At 40.2% G+C, this 18,574-nt stretch overlaps 1 protein-coding gene across 1 annotated transcript; it reads left to right on the plus strand.

Annotated features, from left to right (window-relative positions):
* The first annotated feature begins 2,616 nt into the window (after positions 1 to 2,616).
* On the plus strand, positions 2,617 to 16,708 carry LOC107136650 (plasma membrane ascorbate-dependent reductase CYBRD1). Its single transcript, XM_015478945.2, has 2 exons — positions 2,617 to 3,170; positions 15,674 to 16,708. The coding sequence occupies exons 1-2, from the start codon at positions 2,984 to 2,986 to the stop codon at positions 15,892 to 15,894; spliced, it is 408 nt and encodes a 135-aa protein (XP_015334431.2). The 5' UTR covers positions 2,617 to 2,983; the 3' UTR covers positions 15,895 to 16,708.
* Positions 16,709 to 18,574: the final 1,866 nt, after the last annotated feature.

The raw sequence follows: 18,574 nt of genomic DNA on the forward strand, positions 1-18,574 counted from the left end.
TAATAAAAATCTGTGTCAACATTACATGTTCTTAGGATCACAAATTTTTAGGAAGTCCATCTTGTTCAATACTCCCCACCATATACATCAGGAATCACTTAACATTGCTGACACATTATTTGGTCTGATTGAGTACTTTGATGACAAACTGCTTACTGTCTCTTGAGAGAAACTTCTACTATTGAACAACTCTGTTTTAAAAAGTTGTTAATACTAATTCACAACAATATTTATTGGAAGTTACTCTTTTTTTTTTTTTTTTTTGGTACTGGGGATTGAACTAAGGGGCACTTAACCACTGAGCCACATCCCTAGCCCTATTTTATATTTTCTTTAGAGATAGGGTCTCACTGAGTTGCTTAGCGCCTCACTTTTGCTCAGGCTGGCTTTGAACTTGTGATCCTCCTGCCTCAAACTCTCGAGTGGCCGGGATCACAGACATGCACCACCATGCCTGGAGAAGAATTATTCTTTTAAATAACTGGTTTTTTTTTTAATCAAAGATGAGGCAACTTTAAATTTTAAAGTGGAAATTCTCTGTCTAACTTATACCTCCAGGACAGTCCTATACCATAGTTTATCATTTGGACATGTCTTCTTCTCTTGAGGTGTTTTTTTAGGGGGTATGGAATCCTGGAGATTCTCATTTGCTACTACTATGAAGGAAAATAAACTCAAGAGTTGATTGAGGTGATGAATTGGGGCACAAAGGGGGACAAGGATTAGATACTTTTAGGGAAAAAATGACTGTTGTAGAATTACTAGCTAGAGGTAGCAGAGGAATTATAAACAGTAAATATAAACAGTGTAATATTAAACAGGAATGTTTGTAGCACTGAGGAACAAAAACTGTCTGAAACAACAGAACTGATTCAGTGATAGTTTCCATCCATTCCCACTCTCACCCTCCTGCACTTTGCTTGGATCCTGGGAAGATGTATGAGCTATATGGAGGCCCTCTGGCTTCTGGTTAGGTTCTTATTAGCCACTGGGGGATGTTTGAAATATATAATCCCTTTCACATTCTTCCTTCTTGGGGGTTCCTGTAAGTTGGCTGAATCTGTCCATTCAAGGCCTATGTCTGATTGCCCTCTCCATAGTTTTCTCTCTAGATTCTAGTAGATATCTTTGCTTTAAGCTTGGGGCACTGCATAATCCTTGTGGTTTCCTACACCATACCCACAGATGTAAATAATCCTGTTCCTTATTAAATTGCCCAACTGGAATGTGCCATCTGTTTCCTGATAGGACCCTGATTGACACACTAAGTCCCATTAATCGCCCAACACATGTTTATTGAGTAACTACTACATTCTAAGGAAGAATACAATGGTGATATTGGACAATTAATGCCTATAAGGGAAGTCTGGAAAGAGAAGACAACCACAGAAACAGATTATTATATTACATGTTGATAAATGATGCCCAGCATTGGATGGGGAGGTGGGTAGGGTGTAAGATAGTCAGTCATAGGGAGCCTCATGGGTTCTTGGTGGAGATAGGCTCAGGCAAATTGAGAGGCAAGAAGGTAAATAAGGAGTGATCAGGAACCTCAAGAGACATTGACAGCCAAGGACATCAGAGCCAGTCAGGGTTAGGCTGGCCTGATCAAAGAAAGACTTTACTGTGGGGAGGGGTCCTTTTCTTCCATTTTCTTATTCTCCCCACCAAGGGGAACTAAATGATACATGAAATTGGCAGCCTCTCACTCTTAGCCTTTTAATCTTGTCCCACTACCAGGATTTGACATTCCTACATTCTTGGCCTAAAACCCGTCTTTGGAAAATTACCTCCATACACATTCTGCACAGTTTAAGGTCATTAAGATTGCAACAAGACACTATAGTAAAATAACCTTGAAGATAAGTTACAGAGGAGGGTTAGAAGTGAACATTCCCCAAAACATTCTAGAAACCCTGGCAGTCAGACCCTTTTTCTCTGACAGCAACATGTAATACTGACATGTTCTTGCCCCATGAAGAAGGGGGAAGGTAATTTTAGAAACAGCAGAGAGTAAGCTTCAGGGCATCAAAGTGATTCCACTAAGAGGCTTTTGGTTCATATCGGTTTTGCAGGTCCCGGTTCAGGAAATAGAACCCAGGACCTTGTGCATGCTAAGCAAGTGCTCTAACCTTGGTGGGCGCTTTTAAAATCCATTTTATCACACACCACAGGAAAGTTCAGGGTCCAGGAGGTGCCTGTTTTCCCCTCTTAAAAATAAGCGGTTATTTTTTGGTTGATATTTTGTTTTGTCCTTGTTTGGTTTGGTTTTGGTACCGAGGGTTGAACCCAGGGACGTTTAGCCACTGAGCCACATCCCCCTGCTCTTTTTATTTTTATTTTTTAAATTTTGAGACAGGGTCTCTTGCTACGTTGCTTAGGGCCTCGCTAAACTTCTGAGGCTGACCTCGAACTTGCGAACCTCCCGCTGGGATTATAGGCGTGCACCACACACTACAAGTGGTTTGGCTGCTAGCCCACCACTGCCCAAACCATCCAAGATTCCTTCTTGACCCTTCCTTGGCATCAGAATTGGGACTCAAGAGACTTCATTTAAAAAGCACACGCATAACCGTATCGAACAGATCCCTCTCTTCTGATAACCCAAAGCCTGCGCCACGGCCTTCCCACAAATAAGAGACGCGGGAAGAGTTAAAAAGATATTTGGTGAGCCTGAATTCCTCTGAGCGCGCTCTCTGCACAAGTAACTGCATCAGTTACTCCAGCCCTCTGCGAACTCCGATGCTGGGCCAGTGGGCCGCCACTGAGCTGGGAGAGCTCTCGACGGCCGCGTGATCCCGGGGGTGGGGCCGGTTTCCGATCCAGTGCCAGCTGCCCACCCCCAGGAGGCCCCACAGCCCTGACAACCTCCGAGAAAGTCCCTCCCCGTAGGCGGAGACATCGCCAAGAAATCCCGACCCCGGGGCCGGCGGGGGCTAGTACCCAGAGGCTGCCCGGCGCGGACCGTGAAGTTGTGACAGCCATGGAGAGCTACAGAGGCTTCTTGGCGCTGCTGGTGTCGGCGCTACTGGTCGGCTTCCTGTCGGTGCTTTTCACCCTCATCTGGGTCCTCCACTACCGAGAGGGGCTCGGCTGGGACGGGAGCTCGCTCGAGTTCAACTGGCACCCGGTGCTCGCGGTGACAGGCTTTATCTTCATTCAGGGCATCGGTACTGGGCACCTCCTGGGGGGGCGGTGGAGCGTGGCTGGCGAGAAGGAAGAGGGCGGGCTCCGGCGGGGCGCGGGCGGGGCCCGGCAAAGCGGAGATCGCGGCGCTGCAGCGGCGGCAGCCCCGGGCGGGAGTGCGCAGTGAGGACGCGTTGCGGGGGGGCGGCGGCGAGGAGCGCAGCTGGCCTGAGTCGGCCAACTCGGTGCAGTGGGTCTGGGTCGCACCGGGACGTCCCCGCGTCTGCAGGAACAAGAGTGGAGATATGCCCCAGCACCGCGCTTCCCTGCCACTTGCCCCTAAAAGACGCCTCTGTGGGCGGAGCCTGCGCAGTCAGGGGCGCGGAAACCCTCTAGCCAGAGGCCTTTTGCTGAACTTGTTAGAAGGCTGCAGAGTGAGAGAGGAAGGCTGCGGGGCAGAATGGAGGGGCGACAACTGGCCTCTCCCGTAGCTTCCTTAGCTCTGCATGAAGGGGCTGAGCAGCTGGTAGCCGCGGCGAGTGGCGGAGCATCCTTTCCGGGTTTCACCCGGTTAAACTCAGTCGAGCCTTCGCTCAGTCTAAACACACTCAAAGGGGTGTTTCGCCGCCCTGCCCAGTCATTGGACGCTCTGGAACCCAGCGTGTTTATGTGGCGGCCCACTGGCGAAAGTTCCCCTCCGGGGCTTCCTGTTGGGCGGTGGCCCCAAACCAGGGGTAGGAGAAGTCCAGAGAAAGCTTGCGGCTGCGTGGCTCCGAGGGATGCTCCCGCGCGCGACGTCCCTGGGGTTGGCCGTGTCGCTGCTTGCCCGCGGTGTGCCAGCTCCCGGCCTACTTCTTCCGGGATGAGGCTGGATGGGAGAGGGGTTCAGAGGGAGGCTCAGTCTATGGTGGTGTTTATTGACGTTAGGTAGGTCTCACCACCTACCGACAGTTGTCTTCAGAGGCTTGGCTGGAGGAACCTCTAGTTAGTGGCGCAAGCACCATTTATTTGTAACCACTTTCTCAAAAGTGAAATCAAGGCGGTGGCCTTGAGAATACATTTAGCAAATTGTAGAAATTGGTGGGCTGGAGTTATGTTGCAGAAAATTATCGTGAGGAATGGACTGAATTGGGAAAGAGATGCCCACCAGCGGGAACCTTCTACCTGGCCCCTGGGCAGGCTGCCTTTTCTTCACCAATATTTAATTCCCCACAAACAAGTGAAGAAAAAAGCGCTGGCCTCATTTCTAAAGAGACGTTTTTGTTTTATTTTTCCTTTTTAAACTTGTGCTACAACTTTGAGCAAGTTCTCAAATCGGGGTGTAGTGGACGGTGTTACTAATGCTCAGCCTTTGGAGGCTTCCCTGGTATGCTTCTCAGGGTGTGAGCGTCACTGGTCATCCGAGTTATTTTGTTGCATAATTCCCAGATGTTTCGCTACTGCACTAAAAGGAGGGGGAAAAAATACTCAAATTCCAAAGTTGATGTCACCAGTACACTTTCCTTCACGGTGGAGCCTTTTAGTTTGACCAGAGCGGTGGACACATTCTGTTTACTCAAAGTGGTAGGAACAGTCTTTTCATCTCTTCCCTCCACCTCTGAAAGCAGCCTCTAAAACCGAGAAGCTCTTCAAAGACTTGAAGTGTGTTCTAATAATTGAGGTAAGGGGAACACAGGTGGATAGTGCTTGTTGCCTGACTTCCCACAGAGGACACAGTCAAAACATTTGAATTTTGTGTGTCCACTAAATGCATTATATGAATAAACTGAAGGACTGAGGAGTTAAGTAACATACCCATGGAAGTAGCCTAAGTCCTTTCAATGGCCTAACTTTCAAGGAGTTCTCTGCTTTTAGGGCAATGAACTTTTTCTTTGCAGTCTTCTCTTCAGAGAAGTCAAAAGCTTTACTTAAAATACATTTTGAAACTCTTTATTCACATTATAATCCATTACAGGGTTTGTGTAAAAGATTTTCTGATTTCTCTAAATTGTGGATTTCTCTTAATCTGTTTATACTTCCTTTGGGGCAAAAATGTGTAAACAGATATTGGGGGATTTTTCATGTGTTGCTGTTATGCAAACCTCATTTTTTTTAGGTTTAGTCACTCTCTTTTGTGTTAATATTTTAATGTTTGTCTTGTCAACATTACCCACCCTGTTTATTGTTTGGATCCTGAATTTGCAAAGCGTTTTAATCATGTAGTACATGTAACTGACATGAACGTAAACTTTTTCATATATGTAGACCCCATACATAATTCTCCCTGGTTCTCCTGTATCTTGGCTCACACATACTCAGCCAAGCAGTAGGAAGTGTCCAGGGGAAGAGAAGTAAATACAGAAGCTACTTGGTTTATTATGGAGTTACATCTCCAATAAACCTATCATATGTTGAAAAGAGTATAACTTGAAAATGCATGTTCCTAATCTACTCTGGGTTAGCAACACTGTACAATGCTCTGTAGAGCATTGAATGTTATGATGGTGTAGCTAACTGGGAGCTGTGGCTCATTGCCACTGCTCACCATCTCAAGAGTATAATCATATGGCTAGCCTGGGAAGAGATCAGAATTCAAAATCTGAAGCACAGTTCTACTGACTGCACATGGCTTTGGTACCATTGTAAAGTCAAACAACCGTTAAGTCAAACCATCCTAAGTCAGACAGTCTGTAGTTGACTTTATTGACGGTGAGGCACACACATGTTACAGACTATCCGTGTTATACTGGGCTTCTTTACTGTATGTTATTGCTTTAGGGAGGAAACTTTAAGGCTATGAGATTTTAGATCTCTAATAATGAACATGATGTAATAGAACACTTATATAATACACAAATATTTGGAGATCAGGATGGGAAAGCTAACATATAGTTATTACTCTAAGCATGGAGTGCTTTACAAATACAGTATACAAACAGTAAACAGAATTTGAAACTATGTTAAGAACAAATATGGGTCTGAAATACTTTAAGCCTTGAAGAAAGTAAGACTAATATAGAAGTTGAAAAATAAAATCTCCCCCACCCCCATGCACACACACAATCAAGTATACTCCAAATATATTTTGGAAAATATATGTATTCTAAATTAAAGTATAGCAGATTATGGAAAATGTAAAACAACAAAAAAAATTTTTTGAAATGAAGTCTTGCTTGCCTTTAATTCCTGGGCTCAAGTGATCCGCTGCCTCAGCCTCCCATGTAGCTGGGATTACAGGCACATGCCACTGTGCCCTGCTAAACAAAATCTTAAATAAGAGAAATCTACCTAACAGTCTCTGACACTAATGAGGAAGAATTTAGAAGAGGCTTTGTGCTTCTCTAAAAGCAATGATTCCCATGAAATTAAGTATATTGCCAGGAAATCAGAGAAACAACCCTTGTAAAGAAGGCCGCAGAAAAGACTGCAATGAATAAATGCTCTCAAAGTAGCATTTGGTCTTTTAAAAGGTTCAACAAGGTGGAATGTGTTCTTTAGTAAAAGGTAGAAAATTCAGGTGTCTACTTTAGCCGAAGAAGTCTTAGCAATTCTATACTTGTACTTTCCCATGTGTGGAACTCCTTTTGTGATGTAAAATAAAGGAAGGGAAATTGAATAGTTTAATGATCTCAAGTTGGTTTTGTGAGATATAATATAACTACATTTAAGTAACATTTAAAAGACTAACAGAAATCAAGAGCAGTTCTTAAAAGGAAATTAGGATATCCTATTAATCTATGTAAAAGTGACTAAATTTCAAGATCAATTAAATATATTTGAAAAGCCTCTTGCAAAGAAGATATTTGAGGAAGTGCCCCAAACATCTATTCCAAACTAGCCAGGGGAAAACAGGCTTCTATAACAAAACCTATCAGTCTTAGAGAAAGGAGGGTTTTTTCAAAACAAAGACATAATTGGAAGCAACTCAGAACACATTTTTTTGTTATAAATAAATGCACTAACTAGTAAAAATGTTTTAGATATGCTTATTTTGTTCACTGCTCAATCTCCAGCACCTAGAACTGACACATGATAGGCCAATAAATAGTTGTTGAATGAATAAATAATTATTTCTGCACCATAGTTAAATTGCTAATAACAAAATCCAGTTTTGCAGCTACTGAGTTGTAACGATAACAACAACATCTGAACTAAAAGTGCCTTTTCTGTCCCCTAGTGGTTATCCTGTTCAACAATTTAGAAACACTGCTTAGTCAACTTCAGGGAAGACTGGGCATGCAGTTGTACTGGAAAGGCATCTTTATTCTAAGCTACAGAGCTCATTAGTTCATTACTGCCTAGTATCTTCTGTTCCTCCTCTTGCCTACCTAAGGACAGAACTTAATTCTCCCTCTTTTCTTCTGCACCATTAAGTTTCTCACCCCATCCCTTAGATTATTTCCAATATGTTATAGTTCATGTCATCTTAATCTCTCTCTCCCCCCACCCATCTATCTCTGTCTCTCTCCCCTGTATCCTTCCCAAGCGACCGCCTCAATTTTCTTCTGGTCTTACTGTAGAACATTTTGAAATATGAGTCTGTATCTATAGTCTCTAATTCTTTTCCTCTGTCCTCTCTTGAACCTTCTCTAATCAGGCTCTCTTGTTCTGCTCCACAAAATTGTTCTTGAAGTAATAATCAATTGCTTCCACATTGCTTATACCAGTGGTCAATTCTCAGAACCTCCTGTTGCCTGACTGGAAGCTTGTATTTGACATAACTGACCCCTCATTCCTCTCTTCCTTCACTTGGTGGATTGAGAAGCTTCTAGGATACCCATCTCCTTGGCTCTTCTCTCTTTCTTGGCCACCCCTCCTCTATCTCCTTTGCAGGTTGCTCCCCATCTCCCTGGTTATTTCAGGTTAGAGCTCCCAGGGCTCATTCTTCTAAGTACTTCAGTTTTCCTGCATTCCTTCCTGTGGTGGTCTTACCCACCTTCCAGGCTTTAAGTGCCATCTATACACTGAGCTCTCCCATCTTTATATACTCACCCCATACTCTCCCCTGAATTCTAGAACCAGATATTCATCTGCCTATACAAACTCTCTATTTGGATGTCAAAGAGACATGTCCAAATCTCAGCTCTTGATATTCCTCACATGTCCCAAAATACTTCTCTTATAAGTTCTACCATTTCAGTAAATGGCAATCTCATCTTTCTAGATGTTTGGAACTATACAATCATTCTTCATTCCTCTCTTCCACACTTCTCATCCAATTCATCAGAATTTAGATACATTATTATCCAAATTCTGACCATATTCTGACCACCGACTATTTAAATTACTAATTTATTATTTCTCTTTTTCTACTAGAATGCAAGCTACCCAAGGGTAGGGATTTTGTCTGTTTTCTTCACTAATGTATCCATAGCATTACCTAACATGGAGTAGGCATTCAACAGATATTCTTTGAATTAATGAATGTTTGGCCAATCCTTTAAACCAGTAGTCACACCTACAAGGATTGAGTGTATGAAGTAATTAAGTGAAGTGGATTTAGAATAGAGTATCACTGGATGTCTTCCCTGGGTCAGCACAACATTCAGACATGAGAAACTACTAGGACCACAGTGAGAATCAGTCAGTTAAGCAGGACATAAGATAGGAACCTGAGGTTGCTAATAGGGCAGCATCAGGTACTCCTCTTTGGTGGGCACCCTGGCCTCAGTAATTCATTTAACCATACATATAGTTCTCCTTAAACAGTCCTCTTCCCAGATTCCAGCTCAGATACGAGGAGATGAGATGCATACTGGTGGATCACACCCTGTAGGAACCATTTTCTCTTGTAATACTCTAGACCTCATTTCCAGAATTCCTACAAGGGATATGCAGTGGGTTGAATAGTGGCCTCCAAAAATATAGATCCAAGTCTAATTCCAGATACTTTATATTTTGGTCAGATTTTTCATCTTCATGACCAAAAGACCTGACAAGAACAATTTAGAGAGGGAAAGTTTATTTTGGTTCACTGTTGCAGAGGTTTAGTCTATGGTCAGCTGACTCCATAGCTCTGGGTCTGAGGTGAGGTAGGACATCATGGAAGAAGGGTGTGATGAAGGAAAATAGCTCAGGACATGGCAGCCAGGAAGCAGAGAGAGCTCTGCTCAATTGCTCAATAGGAGTTACAGGTCAGTAGCAGAATGATTGCTTAGCATGTGTGTGGCCCTGGGTTTCATCCCCAGCATCACCCCCCGCCCCCGCAAAAAAAAAAAAAAAAAGATGCAATCATGTCTATAAGTTGTTCACATTTGAATTGGTTAGAGAGGAGAAATGATTTTTTTATTTCTAAGAATGTAAGTTGTACTGATCCCTGAATACTTAAAACTGGCTGGGACCTTAAATTCAAATTCTCATTTGAATTTAGCCACATCAGACAACTAGGTTATATGTGAACCAGGACTGTTTCTAATCTGTCATAATATTCATATGAGACACAAGAAACTATAGCTGGATATAACTGATATTTCTTTTCTTTCCCCCTCTTTCCCTCCCTTCTTCCTTCCCTCCCTTCCTTTAGTGGTACTAGAGATTGAACCCAGGGGTACTTTACTACTGAGCTACATCTTCAGCCCTTTTTATTCTATTCTGCCTCTATTTTGAGGCAGGATCTTGCTAAGTTGCCCAGCCTGGTCTTGAATTTGTATTTCTGTCCTAAGTTACTGGGATTACAGGCATTTAGCATCATACCTGGCTAGCTGATCTTTCTAAGAACACAAAATTTCTGGATATTTATTTATAAATGTCTAGCCAATAAATTGATCTTTTTCTATTTTCATACACATGTTTGATCCCAAATAGCTGCCTTTGGGAAGATTTCAGTCACTTTAGAGAAATGTTTCTAGTGTCAATAGGCTAAAACAAACCATCTGTACCTTCCAGATCACTTCCTTCATTTCAGCTTTCCAGGGGTTTCTGTTTTCATGATATTCATGCAATGAGACAGTGCAGATGCACAGGCCCAGGCACATTTCAGAGGTCTGATTCTCTGACAGCTGCTGCAAGAATTTAAAGGGGATTCTTTTTTTTTTTTCAATTTCAACTTGAGGTCCTTTGGATAGAATCTGGTAAAGTCATGGGTGGACAGGGAAATGAGTTATACAGATGGATAATCCTGTTCTAAGTATTTTATCAAGGAGCGAAAAATAAGACTTTATTCAGAGGGAGGAAATTATCATGACACAGCATGTTTAAGTAGAATTTATGTTTAAAATCCCAGTGTAGTTTGAGCTCAATAACTTATTTTTAAATTAACTTGAAGCTGTTACGTAGGCCTAAGTGCAGAATCTTTTTTACTTACTTGAAAGGACTTCTTGGTCTCATATTAGCTAGTACTTGGGTCAGCAGGACAATTTGTCTTGAGTTTTTGATTTGTACCTTTTAAAAGAGGATCTGTCATAACAAAAATTGGTAAAGTAAGGTGATGGATATGTTAAATAGTTTGATATAGCCACTTCACAATGTACACATGTATCAAAACATCATATTGTATATCAAAAATAATTTTTCTGACTGTAATAAGTTTGAGGGGCTGGAGTTGTTGATCAGTGACGGTAGAGTGCTTGCCTGGCATGTGTGAGGCCCTGAGTTCAATCCTCAACACTGCATACAAATAAATAGATAAAATAAAAAGATCCATTGATAAATTTTTAAAAATTAAAAAAAATAAATTTGAAAATAATATCAAAAGAGGATCTGCCCTTTTGCTGGGAATACTGAATGATTACTGTGCTTTATTAAGATTTACTTTTTCATTGGGGCTGGGGTTGTGGCTCAGTGGTAGAGCACTTGCCTCACATGTGTGAGGCACTGGGTTCAATTCTCAGCACCACATATAAATAAATGAATAAAATAAAAGTCCATCAACAACTAAAATAAATAAATAAAAAAGATTTACTTTTTAAGCCGGGCACCGTGGCACATGCCTGTAATCCCAGTGGCTCGGAAGGCTGAGACAGGAGGATCGTGAGTTCAGAGCCAGCCTCAGCAAAAAGCGAGGTGCTAAACAACTCATTGAGACCCTGTCTCTAAATAAAATACAAAAAAATAGGACTGGGGATGTGGCTCAGTGGTCGATTTCAATCTCCAATACTCCCCCTGCAAAAGGTTTACATTTTCACGTATACTTACTGAATTCCCACTGTGTGCCGGGCTCCATGCCAACTTCTGGGATGTGATGATGAACAAAATAAGTGTATTTCTACCTCATAAATCACAAGACAGAAAGTAAGAGGAACTAGAGTCACAGTGCTTTTCGTGTCTGGGGATGTTCCTCTCCCTCCAAGCACTCCTTCCTCATCTGCTCCCACTTTGATAGATTCTCATCTTACCTTCCATAAGACCAACTTGTATATATAGTTGTATAATGTGGGGGAGAAAGTGGTGCCAAACCAGAGATTACTTAAAGAATATGTTTTTTCTTATATTTCTGAGTTTGGATTATACAACTAGGAGCTGAGAAATTTTCCAGTAATTAAATTCAAAAATCTAGTTACTGTATTTTCTTCTTCATTGTCTAGAGAATAATTATACACAGTTACTAATTTCTTTCCCCTTCAATCCTTCCTTTATTTCTAAGTTTAGAACACTAGCATGTTCCACCAACAATAGCTTTTCTTTGAAAAGATTTAAAATGTATTTATCACATATATAATTCACGTTTCCCCTCATTTTTGTGGAAAAAAAATGGTCTTGGTAATTAGAGCCTCCAACAGATAACCCTTGTTCCAGTCACAAGTAGCTGTTTTATACCATTTCTCCTTCTTGTGGGTTTAGCAGACCTCTTCTTCCTTCTCATTGAGCCTCAGGAATGGTGTCTAGGTAAGTGCCAAGCCAAAGAAGCAAGAAATATTTAAATTTCACGCTGCAGGCAGTTTTTATAATTGTTGAGAATAGCTTCTTCCTTAAGAAATGTGATCTGGTTTGTTAAACTTGCCCTTTTTCCCTAAAGTCTACCATATTTCAGCTGTTTGTATGTTTTTTAAAGCATATAAACAGCTCATTGAAATGCATGATTTTACATTGAACCTTTGCTTATCCAGGGAGCATTTTGAAGCACATTCATCTGTGCAGCTGAGCCCCTGTGTAGCCAGGGCAGAAAATCCTGTGTGCCTCACTTGGAAGAGCCCATAAATCTCCACCAGATGCCTGTTGAGCAGTTGAGACTAATTGACTACTGGGTTTGCAAGCTTACAAAAATATTGTTTTAACTTTAAAACTATAAAGAACTCTTCCAACCATACCAAAAATAATATAATAGATCCCCATATATTTGCTACTCAGATTTAGTAGATGTTAAGATTTGGGGCACCATGAAAATCTATATGCCAGTAATCAGTGCTGGTGAGAATGATGCATAGAGTTGGGTGATGGAAGGGAGAGGCACCCTAACCTGACAAGAAGAAGAGGTAGGAAAACCCAAGATAGACCCAGGGCCTCTAAAACCACAATTGTCTGGGTCCATTTGGATCAAAAGCAAATGAGATCTTCCTTCTAAAGTAATAGGATAATGATTGGTGTTTTGTTAATAACCTAACATCATCTATGAGGAATTAAATAGGTTCCATTCATGCAACTGCTGGAGAAAGAAAGCTAGTATGCAGCCCATTTGCAAAACTTGCTACTTGGAAGCTGATGTGGGAGTTCAAGACCAGCCTGTCTTTGAAACCCTGTCTCAAAAAAAAAAAAAAAAAAAAAAAAAAAAAAAAAAAAAAAAAAAAGAAAAAGAAAAAGAAACAACAAACATATTTGAGTGAAGGTGAAAAGTTTAAAAATCAAGTTTTGACATTCAAAAGTAATAGATTTCCGTTTTATGAAAAACTTGACACATTCCTGTGCCCCAGGCATGGGGAAGAGTACAGAGTCTTCACTGGGAATGCAGTGGTCTTGGGGTTTTTGGCAACAGTTTCTTAAACTTTTTTTTTTTGAAGAACAGCATGCACAAGAGTGCCTAAGTCATGTGAGGTGTTTTCCTAACATGGACACACCTGGGTACCCAGGTCAAGAAACTATATTCCAGGGTTCCCTGGTCACCCTTGCAACTCCTTTTAGTTATAGAAGCTAATCCTGACTTTTAACCGCAGAAATTAGTTTTATTTGGGGAATTTTTGATAAACTGTCATCCAGGTAAGAGAGAAAAAGCTGTATATGGTATACTGTTATAATTTGCTTTTCAAGAAAACACATCCTGAATACTTCCTTTTATATAGCTGTTCAAGTTCACTCACCTAAGATTTCTTCCTGCAGGTGCTTGGTTGATAATATGGTGATGATAATAATATATAAGTATTTTGAGATGGAGTCTCACTGTGTTGCCCAGGCTGACCTGGAACTTGCAATCTTATGCCTCAGCCTCCCAAGAAACTGGGATTACAGGTGCACACCATTGTGCCCTGTTAGCAATAATATTATAAAGCATTTATTGAGGTTGAACAAACTGCTTATCCTCTCTGTGACTCAGCTTCTTCCTCTGTATAACAGTGATAATAATCACACCTTTCTTAGAGAGTTGAGGTGAGAATTAAAATGTAAATAGACACTAACATTGTGTCTGTTCCCTAGCAAATGTGTGTGTGTGTGTGTGTGTGTGTGTGTGTGTTTGTGTGTGTTACAAATGAGGTTAAACCAGGAGGGGGGAGATGTGTAACATATGTCTTTAGATATTGCACATTTTTATTTTACTACTGTGTAATCACACATTTTGCAAAAGGCTCCATTTGTGGATAAATGGTCACTTAGTCATTGGGTAAAGAGGATTTGCTCTCCCTGAAAACTAGAGAATTATATAGGGTGTGCTCTCAACCCTCAGGGGAGAAAAAGTATGAGGTGGTTAAACCAATGTTTGACTTCACATCACTTTGATTTCCAGATTTTGACTAGTGTACAGAATAGCAATAGATTATATGGCCACCTTATCCAGACTTTGCAACATTTTTTAATAAATGCTTATAGGTCATGTACAAATAAGGCAAAACTGGTGAACTCTGATTTGGGTCAGTGGATTATATCCACCTAAACTTCCTGGATGTGATATTGTACTATAGTTATGTAAGATGTTACTTTAGGGGGAAACTGGGTGAAGAGTATATGAGATCTTTTTTGTATTATTTCTTACAACCGCATGTGAATCTACAATTAAATAAGATTTTTAAAAATACTTATGGAGTTACATTCTTTGAACCTGGGTCTGTCATAGGCTCTGTTGATTCAAGAGAAAAATAGCAAGACACATTAATGTACTCAGAGAAGATGGAGAAGAGGTGAGAAGGGACCTAGAGCTAGTTTTAAAAGTTTGCTTTTCAAGATATTAAAATTACTGGTTTGAAAAGATTCATTATCCAAAGTCTCCATGTCATCAAGGAGGTATAATCAATCAACACTTTTAAGATACCTATATGCACACTGAAATTGGTAAGGAGCAGTCCTTCAGAGTTTGAATTAAATAAAAGGAATACTTTTCTGATGGTGGAGGCTATCAAATGTTGAAAAGTGTCCAAAAATTAGGAAGAATGACTCTTATGCAGAAAACTTTAAAGAGGCTGCATTTGCTTCTGTCTTTGTAGGTTTAGATGTATTTTTGCCTGAGAAGGGACTGAATAATCCCTTACATTTATATGATCCTAAGAAGTTTTATATATTCAAATTATAAATGTCTTTGATAGTTAGGATTCTTTTTTATTTGCTAGAATTAAGAAATGTGCATGGCAAATTGCTGATAGCGTAGAATACATCTATCAAGGAAGTATTCTTTAAACTTTTTAAATCTGCCACACATTTCCACACATTTAATTTTTTTAAATACATGAAGAGAGATATGGATAAAGGCAGAATATGTTCTTCAGAACAAAAATTAATTGCATTCTGGATAAGGTGGCCATATAATCTATTGCTTAAATCAGGACTCTTGAGTAGAAAGGCTTTGAAAAAATTTTAAGTTTAATCTATATGCAGATACATATAGATGAATCTTTTCTTAGTGAACACCTGCATCCAGACTGAGAAACAATATCAATAGGAACTTTTGGACTTTCTGGCGTGTTCCATTGCCTGTGGTACCCCTTCCTCAGAAGGACCACCACTGACTTCTCTAACTGAAGAGATGAGTTTTGTCTGTTTTTACACTTTATACAAATTGAATCATAACTATATACTTGTTAATGTCTGGCTTCTTGGGATTCGCTTTGTAGGTTGATTCCTATTGTTGGATGTAGTACTAATTATAGATCATTCATTTCTTTGCTATGTTATTATTTCATAGCGTGAATATATCATAATTTATTTATTCATTCTATTGATGAGCTATTGGGAAGTTTTCCAGGGTTTTGACTATTATAAATGGTGCTGCTAGTAACATTCTAGTGTTTTTTAGTGAACATATGTACACATTTCTTTTGGGCATGCACTCAGGAGTAGAATGGCAGTAAAGGAGCCCAAGAATGAGGCACTGAGAGGCAGGAGTATGTGAGAAGTGGAAGCCAAGGGAAAGGGGTTTTACAAAAGAAAGTGTCTATTGGGTTGAGTTGTTTATTTTGTGTTGATTCTTTAAAAACACCTTCTGTCTCCTTAGCCATCATCGTCTACAGACTGCCATGGACCTGGAAATGCAGCAAGTTCCTGATGAAATCCATCCATGCAGGGTTAAATGGTGTTGCTACCATTCTTGCAGTTATCGCTCTGGTGGCCGTTTTTGATTTCCACAATGCCCAAAGTATCCCCAATATGTACAGTCTTCACAGCTGGGTTGGACTGGCAGCTGTCATATGCTATGTCTTACAGGTCAGTGTATAAACAAGATATAAAGAGCAAAACAATTCAGAGACATAAATGTTTTCTAAGCATGCTTTACATTTGTTACCATTTTAACTCTTCCCCCAAGTAGGTTCTGGAACTGCAGAATTCACGTCTATGAGCTTGAATGTGAGATTTATAATATGAACATCTGTTGCAGGGACATTACCATCTCCTAACATCTAGACTGATATTGCTCAGACTTTGGAGTTCTGTATGCTGAATAACTAGCATAGGCAAGAGCTATAACCTTCTTTTCCACGTTCTCTGCCACTTTTCTAAGTTAACTTTTCTGAGGGGAGAGACTAATTTATTACTTTTGGCTAGATTTGGAGGGCACATTGATTGTTTTATTTTCTCCTTGTCTTCCCTTCACTTTGTAAAGACATAGTCTAAGAGCACTATATTTAAACATAATTTTGTAGAGTGTGATAGGTAATTGGATGTTCTGGGTCACTAAATTAAAAGTTAATGTTGTGAGTCTTTTGGGTCTTAACCATTTTGTGAAAAAAAAATCTTTGTAAGCTGTATTGATTCAGTTTCCTTCCTTAATTAGCACAGTATCTACTGATCTGCTTGACTGGAATATCATTGGAAACTTCACTTTTCTGAGGATATAGGAGGAATAAGACTTGAGTGGATTCACAAAACCCAAGGCTTATCCTAAACTATATGACCCATTTGAAAAATAGGGACTGTCACCAGACATCTGTCATTTTTATTATATGTATAATATACATATATATATAAAAGTTTTTTAAAACTTTTTTAAAAACATTTTTCATTAAATAAAAGTTGCTATTTCTATGGACACTATTAATTATTTAAATTTAACCAGCTTGGAGGTAGGGGTTGGGAATGGAAAGGAGCCTGAAAGGAGAGAAGCACAGAGCAGACCCTATATCTATCAATGATGTTCTTCCTAATCCAGAAAGAACAAGGCAAATACTCCGAGTGAATGGCTGAGCCAGCTCAGCTCTCCTGTTCTGCTTAATTTTCCCGCAATATTTTCAGTCATAGGCTCACATCTGAGAGGCAGCTTTCTCCATTGCTACCAACTGGTGAGATCTCTCTCCTCAGACAGGAGGATGGCAAGGGCAGAGCCCACTGAGATCTGCCAGTTGCTTTGGACCTGTGTGGCTTATTGGCATCTCTGTAGGACTGCTCTCAGTTCTCTATTTTGCCTGTTTTATTAGTTGTAGATGGACAAAATGCCTTTGTTTTATCTGTTTATTTTTATGTGGTGCTGAGAATTGAACCCAGTGCCTCACACATGCTAGGCAAGTGCTCTGCCACTGAGCTATAGCCCCAGCCCCTCTATTTTGCTTTGAGAGGTCAGTTCCTCTCTCTTTGTCTCAGTTCCCCTGCACCACATCAGAATGCAGAATGCTTCTAGAGCCCATATGCTGCAAAGCATTTACATATGTTGCTTGTTCCTTTAGATGAAATACTGGTACAGATGCCCAGGGTACAGGGGAAATAATCTTCCCAGAAGTACACAGGCATTGGCAGAGCTGGGATGCAGACCCAGGTCTGCCAGGTCCCAACCCTCCCTATCAGCAGTTGGCTCTACCATTTCCATGACTTTCCCACAATCACCCAGCCTGTGTTTCAGCATCCTTAGTGAAGGGCCACATCTCTGAGGGTCAGAATAGAAACCATCCAGATTTGCACATGGCTTCCTGTGAAGGTCTTCATATACTACAAATTTTTATACTACTTGCCTGATCACACAAATTGTAAACGACTGCTTTGTACATAAAAGTACACTGGCTCTGGGCTTCCAAGTTCAGTAGTTACAATGGACTAAATAAAATGCCTTTACTGAATTAGTTCTGTACCAAGGCATCTCAGGATATCTGAAAAGGTATGTGTCAGAAGTGGCTGCATTCCAGTGATTATTTTTCTTATTACTTTCTGTAACTTCTAATATTTCTCTGTCACAGCTATTTCTTGCATAATAATAATAATAATAATAATAATAATAATAATAAATAAGTAATAAAGTGAATAAATAGATATATAATAAAATATTTTTCTATACCAGGTATGTTTTTTAATTAGGATTCTCTAAAATCAATTATACTCTGTATCTTAATATATAAAATTAAGGGATATTTAGGAATTAATAAAAAATGAGAATGCTTATTCCAAAATTCATGGGCCTTAACTAAAATGGCTCTTGGAGGAATATAAGTTTAAATGTGTTTATTTATTTACTTTTGGAAACTATACGTACTATACGTAAACTATTCCTTCAAGACATTGAAAGAAAATAGCAGGAAGCAGGGTACAGTAGTGTACACCTGTAATCCCAGCTACTGGGGAGGCTGAAGTGGGAGGATCTCAAGTTTGATGTCAGTCTGGGCAAGTTAGTGGACCCTGTGCTTGATCACTTCTGGTCGTTCATTCAGGAATGAGGTGAACAGCTCTATAGTCTGTTTCTAGGAAGGATGGTTACATTCCAGCTTTATTCCTTTGTTGTATAAAAAATGTTTTTAAGTTGTTTGCATTGCCTGTCCATAGGAACAACGGATCTCCCATCCCTGTAGGGCCAACACTACTAATTTCCACCCAGATGCTCAGGTGGAAATGAGGTGAAAGAACATTTCTTTTCCCTGTAAAGAGAAATCATCACAAAGCTTGCTTTCTTCATTTCTGATCCGAGCTAAGCAAAGAT

Source organism: Marmota marmota, unplaced genomic scaffold (genome assembly GCF_001458135.2).
Source record: "Marmota marmota marmota unplaced genomic scaffold, marMar, whole genome shotgun sequence".
NCBI lineage: Eukaryota > Metazoa > Chordata > Mammalia > Rodentia > Sciuridae > Marmota > Marmota marmota.